The sequence below is a fragment of the Diachasma alloeum genome, unplaced genomic scaffold, assembly GCF_001412515.2.
Source record: "Diachasma alloeum isolate Michigan unplaced genomic scaffold, Dall2.0 Dall_scaffold_00286, whole genome shotgun sequence".
Taxonomy (NCBI): domain Eukaryota; kingdom Metazoa; phylum Arthropoda; class Insecta; order Hymenoptera; family Braconidae; genus Diachasma; species Diachasma alloeum.
The window spans coordinates 466283-478446 of record NW_021680425.1 but is presented as its reverse complement, the minus strand read 5'-3'; the positions used below and the strand labels follow the sequence as shown (position 1 = coordinate 478446).

Here is a 12164-nt window from a genome sequence, read left to right as displayed (position 1 = left end):
TTTAGGCACGCGGAGCGTGCCGAAAAGTTCACTTTTCGTCACAGCGTGATGAAAAAACTATTAAGTTGACTTAGCTCTTAGCTGAGTTTTCGAGGAATATCTCCGAATCAAAGGGAGCTATCGGAATTTTATTATCTTTTACTTGCAATTCCCTTTTTTGTAGCTCTCGATAGCACGTTCTAAAAAAGCTCTAATTTTGTTAAAACCTTTTTCGTAGAGCGTATTGAAAGCTGGAAAAAAGGTTTTAACAAAAATTTGGCTATCTACCACTTCGGAATCATGGTGTCACTTAATCCGGCAGTGAGTAGCCCCTCGCTTTGTATATAGTATGGAGATTCACATGAAAACTTATCGCAACATATGCGATGAGTATATGAATCATATATTCGACATATATTTCTTCGCATATTTTTCACCCTCATACATGCAAAATTTTATGACGCAGGACGTAGGGGAGGTTGAGGTAAAATGGACACTTTTGACTTTTTTAAAAATGTTAATGACAGGTTGAAATGGTGATGAAATTTAATAATTTTTTAATGCAGTTAAGAACAATTCTTCCCCTTTGTGATGAGCCTAAACTGAGCGCCATTGATAAATTTGTTTCTGAGTTATGATTAATTTTGAAAAAGTCTAAAGTGTCCATTTTACCCCACCCTGAAACTCCGAAAGTATAATAAATGAGGGTAAGAAAAACACCCAAAATACTTTCATATTTGTTTTATTCAGTATTATCACCATGACGAGACGGAATGAAATTGCAATGAAAATGTAGGGAAAGCTTTTTCTCTTCTCACCGACATCACCCCTCAAGCAAATATAAATAATTGAATATTCTCCATAACTTTCGCCAATTTACACGTAAAAATGGTCCTCCAAGGGTGACCAGCGTCAAGACAGGGTTTATTATTCATTATCTCTCCTATTCATCATTAAAAATGTCCACTCTCTCCTTATGAATTACAAAATTACAGTTATGTGGATGAAGATGTGAACAATGACGCGTTTTATCGACGAATAATTGATTTCCCATATTTCCAGTTGAACGACGTGAAAGCCTTAGCAGTTGATATGTTTTGCATTACACACTTGTCTTCTCGTCTCTTCCTCAAGTTATTCCGCGGCTACGTAAGATCCAGTGAAAGCTATCATTTCTATACCATAAAACTCTCCAGTCTTTATCTTGATAACAATCAGCATAACTAACATCAAAAATCAAAATCAACAATGACTTCTATGAGTGCACGGGGAAAAAAGTTGGAGAAAAAATACCGAGCAAGTCAAGTAATCGTGGAGCGAACTCGATTTTCACTACTTTCTCAGTCTATTTTCCAAGGGGCTAGTAACTGTGGAAATCACGGTGTCGCTTGTCGGTGTAATCGTTTGGAAATCATGTGGAAATCGCGGACATAATGGAAATCATTGGCCCTCGGACGATGGCCTGTTACACACTGAGAGAAAAATCTGAAGTTCGATTTACAATAAGAAAATAGTTGAGGCAGTTTTGGTGAACGATACGATTTTTTTTTGTATGCGGCACATAACATTATAGTAACTTCACAAGCGTAATTTTTGCAAATCAAAATGCAGTTAAACTAACCAAAGTTCAAAAGTAACCACGACAAATCTATCGTGAGTGGAACTATAAAATAGTTGCAATGACTACATTCCATTGTAGTAATCACTTCTCCGGCCATAGAGGCCGTAATCCGTGCAAAATTGTTGAGGACTTTTTCACTATAGTTCGATGGTGATGGAATATAGTCAGAAGAATCATATTTTTCTCTCAGTGCTAGTCCCTTGGAACTTGCAAAAAATTCCGTTAAAAATAAAAAATAAAATAATGGAAATCGCGCGATTTCCAACCTTTGGCAATCATTGGCAATTAATGAAAACTAAAGATAAATTGTACCCTGTGGATTAACGTCGTTTTTCAGCTCACCAAAAAAATCATTGAAAATCATTGGAATGCACGAGTAAAAATGTTGAAAATCAATTAAACCAGTAATCATGAAAATCATGGAAATCATTTTGGAAGTCGATTCTATTTGAAAATCATTGTGTTACTCAAAATCGCATTTTACATTTCGATCCAGAATTACCTTTTGCACCGTAAAATTCATCACGATTTCCTAAATAATTTTTATCCAACTTTTTTCTCTGTGTAGAGAAACAATAAATCTGCACATACAATAAATTGGTCTTCTACTTCATCTCTCCCCCTTCATTAGCCATATGTTTGCACCGATATATACATATTTTACCCCCTTTATTACAAATCCGTCAGTCCAATAACGAAGTGGTAAATCGTGAAAGTTAAATTCGAAATTAACAGTAATTTGAGTTTTGCGTTAAATTTGTCCATGATATTCTGTTTAATGTCATTCAATTATGAATCGGACGAAACGATTCAACTTCTTTTATTATCGAATACGACAATAATTTTGGAAATTATTCGCTTAAAATTCCAGTTGTTCAAACTCAAGGTTAAAAAATCAAGGATTTATTAATTCTGTAGCATTTTACCACTTCCCTACTGACCCCAAAAAGCTCAAGTTTATCGAACAGCATTAAACACAGCCGCAACAACGAGAAAGAACATTCTCACCCCGGAATGTGTCTGTGCAGATGAGCCAAGATTATCCTGCACAACTTTGTCGTGACACTTGGCAATTGAATCAAAGTCAACATTACTCATCGGGCTACCATTGAATTCCAACGGTGAGATGCAGTAATTCTCCTCGCGAAACTGCTTGACAGTATCATTAACAAAGTCACTGTCAAACAGTTCATGGACCTGACAATCGCAGGGAAAATAATTACCAAGTGTCGAGACATTCTGCACCTGTAAGCTCGTATCCCTGGCTCTCGGTGAATGTAGAACATGATTGCCATGAAATCTGAATAGTGTCACCGCACTTTCGTTGATTATCTTCAGTTCCTGAATAGAATCAATTTTATTATTCAGGATATTTATGCTCTCTATGTGACTCATACCCGCGAAAGCATCAGGTTTTATCGTGCCGAGATCACTCTCTTGAATATTCAACACTTGAATGTAACACAGACCGCGAAATGTGAAGGGCAATAGACTGTTCAAATCCATGAATGTTAGCTTTAAAAGTCCAACATACTGGAGCCCATTGAAGGCATCAGACTCAATGACTCGTATACCCGTTGGAAATATAAGCCTCTCAACGTAATTCAATCCCGAAAATGCGCGCGAGTGAATTGTCACCAATGGATTATTAGTCAACAGAATTAATTTGATATTACTCGTTCCAGCGAATGAATTTTCATCTATATACTTTATCCGATTGTGCGCTAGAAGTATGAGTGTCACATTGTGTAACATTGCGAATGAATAACTGCCGATGTAGTTAAGCGGTGTGTACTGAATTGACAAATCCGTGAGTCTGGATAAGCCGCGAAATGCAAATGGCTTGATAGCTGTGATATTATTTCCATCTAGGCTGAGTTTGCGCAGCGAGCGTAGACCAGTGAATGCATCCGACTCTATCACTCGAAAATCATTCTTCGATAGGGACAGATCCTCGATGCCAATGTTGAGGTATGATGGGATGTCCCGGAGACCTCCGGTGTTGCACAAAACCTGTTCAGAAAACCAGACGAATTCAATTGTCATTGTAATTTATTCAGGGAATTTGGCCCCGAGGGAATATGAATGAGTGAACGTTCTCCATAATTCTCGACAATTTCAATGTAAAAACGGTTCTGGGGTGGCCGGCGTCAAGATATTCATTTTCTCTGCTATTCCGCATTAACCCTCGATCACTCGCGCCCGGCCACCAGTCTTCATCCGTCGCACGGTTGGCGCAAAGCCGCTGGGGTAAACCGGACGCCCTGTTGCCACGTTGGCGCTTACCGCTATGCGCGCATTTCAAGTGTGGCAGTGAGTGTTGCAACACTGTCGCTTGAGCGGGCAGCAGGGACTCAATCGCACCGGGCCGCGCGGCGCCGCTTTTCTGTGCGTTCATTTCTTTTCTTTGCTAAGCGAATTTCACGAGAAAAAAACGGACAACGCCAACGCTTAGTCAAAGGATTGAACTAGGAACTCTATGTTTTTAGAATTGTTAAGGTATATCCCTAGAAAAGACATTTTTCTTCCGATTGTCCTCATTTTTTTCGTAGATAATGTTTATAAGTCTCCAGCTGTTGAAAAAAATAGTAACTAGCTGTACTACACAGTTTAGGAAATGATAAATAAATAATAAAATATGGGTATCTAACACGCGAGACGTAGGCCAAACGGGACTTATGAGAAAACGGTTCTTACCATGTTCTTAAAAAACTAATCCAGTAGCAAAGCGGTAAACCGGGCAAGTCAATTTTTACTTTTGATCAGTTTTTGATGAATATCTCGAAATCTAAGAGAGATAGCAAAATTTTTCTCATGGCCTTTTCTATAACCCTCAATTGGCTCTACAAAAAAGGTCATGACAAAAATTTTCCTATCTCTTTTAGATTCCGAGATGCTTATCAAAAACCGGCGAATAGTCAAAATCGACTTAACCCGGTTTACCGTTTCGCTACTGAATCCGTGATAGCTTGAAAAATTCCGAATACGATGAATTTTTTGTAACATTTTGTACTACACAGTTTTTACGATATTCAACTCGAAAAAATGGAAATTTCGTGCAAGCATTTCTTATTTGATTCAAAACATTAATTAACAAATAATTTCTTATTTGATTCAAACAGTTATTGTTACCTGTATGAATGACACATGGGAATAGAAAAACTCTGTAGCTTATGAGAATGAAATAAATTAAGTTATTTAGAATTTTTTCTGGAACACTATAGGGACTAACTTTTGGGTCCGTGTGTCTTGGGATATGCCTTAAGCATCGAGAAACGCGCTAAAATATTTAAAAGAACGAAAACGGGCGGCGCTGCGCTCATCGAGCGAGTGATCGAGGGTTAAAAATGTCTTGTCTCTTCTCATGAATTATCAAGAGATCGTTATATTTGTGAAGATATGAACGATGCGTTCTATCGACGAATATTTGCTTTCTCATATCTTCGATTGAACGACGTGAAAGCTTTTAATCAGTTGATATGTATTGCATACACAATTACACACTTGTCCCCTCATCTCTTTCTCAAGTTATTCCGCAGCTACATAATATCCAGTGAAAACGATCATTTTTATATCATAAAATTGTTCAGTCTTTCTCTCGATAAAAATCGGCATAACTGACATAAAAAATCGAAATGGACAATTCCTCTCATGAGTGGAAAAACAATAAATCTGTGCGAAGAGTAAATTTGTGTTCCACGCCATCTCTCCCCTATATTCATATTGTATATATTCCTATTGTATCCGTTTTATTACAAATCCTTTAGTTCAATACCGAAGTGCTAAATCATGAATGTTAAATCCGTATGAAATCTCCAATTTTTTAATTCAGTTGTTATCGATAGAATTTTATACCTCGTGAAATATCAAAATAAAGAGTCACATCTTTATTATGTTGATGAAAATAGAAACAAGGGTACATTCCATCAACGCGGAATTGATTTTCCATATCTTCAATTGAACGACGTGAAAGCTTTCAGCGGTTGACTCAAGTTATTCCGTAGCTACATCAGATCCAGTAAAAGCTATCACTTTTCTATCATAAAACTCTCCAGTCTTTCTCTTGATAACACTCAGCATAACTGACATAAAAAATCAGAGAGAACAGTTCCTTTCATGAGTGGAAAAACAATAAATCTGCACGTACAGTAAATTTGTCTTCTACTCCATCTCTCCCCTTTCATTAAACGAATGTTCGCACCGATATACCCATATTTTATCAGTTTTATCACGAATCTTTTAGTCCAATAAGAGAGTGGTAAATCGCGAAAGTTAAATTCTAAATTTACTGTAATTCGAGCCTGTCATTAAATTTCAGTAGTGAAGCGGTAAAGCGGGTTAAGTCAACTTTGACTATTGACCAGTTTTTGACAATATCTCGGAATCTAAAAGAGATACAACAATTTTTGTCATAACCTTTTTTGTAGAGCCAACTGAGGGTTATAAGAAAGGTCGTGAGAAAATTTTTGTTATCTCTCTTAGATTCCGAGATATTCATCATAAACTGGCCAAATGTCAAAATCGACTTGACCCGGTTTACCACTTCGCTACTGATTTGTTTATGACGTTATTCTTTTTTATTTCTTTCATTATGAGTCGGATGGAGTGGCTACACACACTGAGAAAAAAATTTTCTAATGTCTGAAACATATTTTCTTGAGACAAGTAAATTTTCTTCGATTGCTTAATTCTCTCAGGCATTTCAACTCACATGACCCGAAAAAGGCCTCATGCTTTAAAATATTCTTGTACTCAAGTATGATTTTGTTGGAAATGAACTTACTTAAATCGCGTAGAAGAATCGTCAATTCGATAGTGGTGAATGAAAATTTATTCGAGTTCCGTGAAGTGCACACTTTCTGAGATTTAAGTCACTGAAAATAATTTACTTCTCTCAAGAACATATGTTTCAGATATTGGAAATTTTTTTTCTCAGTGCAATACGACCTCAATGTCGCGAATTGGTAAGGAGAGAGTATTCTCCCCCATCAAATATTCAATGATCCGTTCCAAACCGAATTCTCTTATTGTGGAATACACAATCAGTTAAAAGTATCGTGTGAAAACCCATATTTTTTGTTCAGTTCTTATCGAGAAAATTTTATACCGAAAAATATGAAAAATGAAGAGTTACAACTTCATTATGTGAATGAAAATATGATATACCAATATTAAAAATCGGAATGAACAATTACTTTCACGAGTGGAAAAACAATAAATCTGCACGTACAGTAAATTTGCCGTCTACTCCATCCCTGCTCTTTCACTAGACGTATGTTTGCACCGATATATCTATATTTTGTTCGTTTCATTACAAATCCATTAGTTCAATAACGAAGTGGTAAATCATGAATGTTAAATCCCTACGAAAACCCCTGTTTTATTTATTAGTTGTTATCGACCGGATTTTATATCTCGTGAAATATCAAAATAAAGAGTGATATCTTTATTATGTTGGTGAAAATATGAACAATGACTCGTCTCGTCGTCGCATAACCTTTAGTAGTTGAATTGTATTGTATACACGTACTTGTCCTCTCGTCTCTTCCTCAAGTTATTCCGCAACTAGATAAGATCCAGGGAAAGCTATCATTTCTATATCATAAAACTCTCCAGTGTTTCCCTTGATAACAGTCCGCATAGACGGGGAAAAAAATTACCAAAAAACGACCGAACAAGCCAAGTAATCGTGAAGCCAACTCGACTTTCAGTTCTTTTTCACCCTACGCGGCGAGAAAATTCTAGCAAAAATTAGTGAGCTATTCACTAAAACACGCTATTCACTAATACCGTACCATGGTCACCAAAAAATGGGATGTGGCACCCGAATTTCAAGAGTAATACTGAACATAAAAAAATCCCACGCGCGGAGAGAAATGTTCAGTAACAATTAGGGAACTCACAGTTCGCTCACCGATTACGGAATCGACTCAGAAAATTTAAGTGACGGTATCGTAATTTTTCACAGGGGATTCAGGGAAAAATTACGCAACATTCTGCAAAAATTCCGTGACACTTCCGTAAAATTCCCCAAATTTCGCTCCGGAATTGTGGAAAAGATACGCAATTTTTATTGAATATTTCCCTCCGCGCGGGACTTCTTCAAGTATACGATCTAGATCACTCTTGATTTTTTAAAGATTTTTCTTAGATCTTTCAAATTTATCATCATGTCGATTTATGTTTGTACGGGACGATCAACGGTGTTTGTGACGTTTGCGCGATTAATGGAGTGTTAAAAATTAGAGTGTTACATTCGAATTTTTCGTTGGGCCATTAGAATTTTTTGGTGACTCCTGTTTGGTCCCACGGCTAGTGTACCAGTAGCACATTAATTTTTGAAGGGACTCGCACGAGTTTGTCACATATTCCTGTCTGCGTGTATATCAGGGAAAAAGTGTAAGACGAACAGCGAATTTTGCCCGTTGGCCCGGGAAAATTTCCTCAACGTGAGGGTAATTTGAGCCGAAACTGTAAAATTTACCCTGCATTCAATAAAAAATCATCCCAGAGCACGTGAATGATCACTCAATATTGCGTATCTCTATAGCAGAGAATGATTTTTTACCGAACGCGTTCGGTAAAATTCCACTTCCATTCGTCCCCACGACCTTCAAATAAGCGCAGGAAAAAAATACCCTACCGATGTGAGAAACTTTCCTGTACAGATCGATAACGTTCGCATCCATAGATGGTTTTTTTACCGAACGAATCGTAAAATCCTCCACAAACAGGTATTCTTTTATTGAATTACATTTCGCTCCACACTGACAGACTGATTCATTCATTCCAAACGAGATTCGTTAACTATTCACGAATGGTAGAGTTGAATATGACCAACTGAATATTCGTTAATAGTTAACGAAAGTGAAGTGATTTCACTTGAAAGGTGAAAATCGAGTCGAATAAGCCTTCTCAAATGTGCATTTGTTAACTATTAACGAATGAGCATTTGGTGAGACCGAACAGACCCTCATCTCCAACCAAATCCATTCGTTGCCAATAAAAAATCCTTCACTGAGAGAAATTTCAATGGTAATTTCAACTACAAGGGAATTGCCAAAAAATAATAGTTACGGTAACCATAAACATTGTACATTCAACTAGTACATTAAAGTGAAAATTACATCATAATGTTGATAACACTATTTGCCATAGTAAATCGAACGATGAATCCTAGTTTAATCTACGAAGTTTATTACTGTAAATATAATTTCATTGACAATTCCATTGTAGTTGTAATGTAATAGTATTTATCAATAGGGCTAGAGCTAGCCACTATAGCCTGAAAGGCTCTCTTGCTCGAGTTAAAATAATCGACAAAGCACAGTGTGAACGTGGGTATGACTCACAAGATTTGAACCATATATTACGGCAATGTCCTAGATCAGAGGAAAGCAGGGGAAAACTAATTGGAAGCCTTGTAAAAGCTCGAGCTGGTTCTCTTCCGTTCAATATTGAATCATTTCTAGCTGACATTCATGTTCAAGCATTATTAATTATTTTCCAATTTCTTGTTAAAAATGAAATCAACATTTAAGCAAAATTGAACATACATGTACATATGCTGTAAAATGATGTACTTACTCCGTATTCTTTTTCTTTTTTCTCTCAATTATTCTTTGTTGTGCTTATAACCCTATAGAGGGGTTGAGAAAGCATAAATTTAAAAAATAATTCCCTTGTAGTTAAAATTACCATTGAAATTACCAGTAAATTATCCCACGACTTTCATCCAACATTTCTCTCTGTGAAACTGCCACAAAAAATCAAAATTATATTAAACCGATAAAATTTTTCGTCTTCGATTTTTATTCTTTGCTATTTTCTTAATGCATTCTATCAAAATGCGAGGGTAGAAATTGAATTGATAGGTATTCTTTCATTATTTGAAAAAATATATCAATTTTAAAACTTTCCGGAGACATTGAAAAATCGAAATTTTTATTTTCTTGCTGATCACGTATCTCCGTTCTTTTTTTCACTTTCTTCCATTGAAATTAGGCTATAGAAACGGAACATATTGATATTTTTTCGTCATTAAAAAAAAGAAACCAGTTTCGAAATTTTTCATAAAAATAAAAAATCGTTTTCTTTCATTTTCTTGCTGATCATCTCTCCCTGCATTCTTTCATTTCCTCTCAATGAAATCAGATCATGAAAACTAAAAATTTCATTTTCATGATCTGATATCTTGAGAGGAATTATTTAATTATATTGACATTATTTAACATAAATATCTCTTCATTTGAAAATGAGAAAAACTTCCCACAATTTGTATACTACAATGGGAATAGAATCCAATAAATTTAATTTAATCTAACCGCAAAGAAAAATTGGAAAGAAAACAAAATAAATTAATATAATATAATACAATCTCGCGACGAGTGGGAAGCGCCCGTTCGCTAGTGAACAATTACTTCCATGAGTGGAAAAACAGCAGATCTGCACGTACAGTAAATTGCTCTTCCACTCCACCTCCCCCTTCACTCAGAAATATATTTCCACCCATATCCCTATTCATTCCTTTCAATTACAAACCCTTCACTCCAGCAACGAACCGATCAATCCCAAAAATTAATCCCGTCACAGTGAAAAACTCACTTGCTTCGATGACAAGCATATGCACCCGAAGGGGCAGTGAAGGGGCTCATTAGTGCTGTTGAACTCATCCTCCCCCAGGACCACCAAGGACAAGCTCAGAAGCGCCAATGTTAGGATCTGAAATAATCCCCCAACAATCTCAACGCTCAATGATAAAAACGTGGCGAGAGTAAGAAAACGGAGGGGAAAAAAAGTAATACCTGCGCTCCGTGAGACATCAATCTTGTTATGTTTACGGCGCATGCCTTGGCATATCACTGTATAAAGTCCAGGCTGCTCCAACTACTCGTATTTACCCTGAGGTTTTATTTCTTCACGAAACTTCCCGTACCCAACTGTCGCGATTTTGTTTATCTGTTTATTGTAACTCTGTTTGAAAGTATTCCCTGAGATCTCCAATAACTCTCTCTCTCTCTCTTCTCCCTCTTCAAATATAAACGTGAGTATTGGAGATGCTCTCCGCGTGTGCACAGCCGGCAGCCCAAAAACTGACTAAAAAAATAATATGTTAACATGCAGAGAAACGAGATTTCGACTGCGCGTTCATTCGTGGCTCTATACAGATAGGATACCCGGGGCTAGCTCGTCCCACGGTACACGGGAATCTCTATTACCCCCTTTACCCATTTCAACCCAGTTGTGCGCAAGCTCATAATTATGCTCCCACCGATTCCGCATGTGTGCTGAACGAGGGGTGTGGGTTTGCTTCAACTATCTCCGCGGACGACAGACGGAAGGGAGAGTGGAGGGAAAAAAAGAGGAACAAACTATTGGGTGGATTGAGAGGATTGGAGAGAATCCACTCGGCTGTCGAATCCCAGTCAATTCGTCTATATTACGTTGCTACCCACTCACACGGTAGATTTCGCAATGACGATGTACTATTTCTGCTGGGCTCGGACATATGGCTTTTTATTCATATACGCGCATTCATCAACAGAATTAATGAGTCGTGATGTATTAGCAGAATTAAAAAATAATATTGATTTAGTATGAGAGATCGTCTCCTGGTGCTTGAGAGGGAGTATCAATAATAAAAAAAAGATATTTTGAAAATATTTATTATGGAATTATTATGGAGTTATGGAATCGACTCAGAAAATTTAAGTGACGGTATCGTAATTTTTCAAAATATTGTGAATAACAAGATTAGAATATTTCTTCATATTTTTACCTGAAGAGTAAGATAAAACTTCAAGGGATGTCGGGGGTAATTGTGAATGAATTATTTTCTCATGTTCTTCTCATACATACGCTACTTTATTTATATATGTATATTAATTAACAAGATATATGAATTATAATATATTTTCAAAGTTACTTCAATCTCTTGCCAAAACATTACAAGTGCATATTTCTCGGCCGTGCTGTATTCACTCCACATAACACTGTCATCCCAGTACGTACGATATTCAATAATAAAAAACATAGAACTCAAATGATAAAAAAGCATCAGTCTTACTTGAAAGAACAACGACAAGCTAGTAAGGCATCGATTTCGTGTGAACTTAGTTACTAGAGAATAGACAACTTCAGAACAACCAACTGCTTATTTTTGTGCGAATACGGGCTTTAACAATATTGTTGAGGTAGCATTGCTGAATTACGAATTATAGGCACTTCATTTGATTGAGATTGTCTCACATCTAATTATCTAGCGATTAACAATCAAATCAATCTTATTGATTAATGACACATCATCTCTTGGTTCTTGAGAAGAAGTGTGAATAATGAAAAAATATACTTTAGAATTGCGAATAACAAGATTAGAATATGGCCGTGACTATTCGCAGCATTGCGTGAATCACTCCCGTACACTCCATACACTCCACGCATGCGTGAAGTTTGTGTGTTTCACGCAGCCGAATTTTCATACTGCTGTGTATTTCACGCAGTTGAAGTTTCATACTACTGTGTGTTTCACGTGTATTTTTATACACCTGTGTGTTTCACGCAGTCG

The 12164-nt window shown here is 36.6% G+C and overlaps 1 protein-coding gene across 1 annotated transcript; it reads right to left on the bottom strand.

Annotated features, from left to right (window-relative positions):
* Window positions 1-1719: 1719 nt before the first annotated feature.
* Window positions 1720-10751, bottom strand: LOC107038656 (insulin-like growth factor-binding protein complex acid labile subunit). Its single transcript, XM_015257880.1, has 3 exons — window positions 10405-10751; window positions 10205-10321; window positions 1720-3613 (listed from the first exon to the last, which is right to left on the bottom strand). Exons 1-3 carry the CDS (start codon window positions 10420-10422, stop codon window positions 2558-2560), a joined length of 1191 nt encoding a protein of 396 aa, XP_015113366.1. The 5' UTR covers window positions 10423-10751; the 3' UTR covers window positions 1720-2557.
* Between the last annotated feature and the right edge of the window lie 1413 nt (window positions 10752-12164).

What these genes read in the sequence shown, in the direction of transcription:
- LOC107038656 (XM_015257880.1), bottom strand. An exon ending in TATGCTTGTCATCGAAGCAA is followed by an intron (nt 3,614 to 10,204) that starts GTGAGTTTTTCA and finishes TTTTCTGAACAG; the next exon opens with GTTTTGTGCAACACCGGAGG.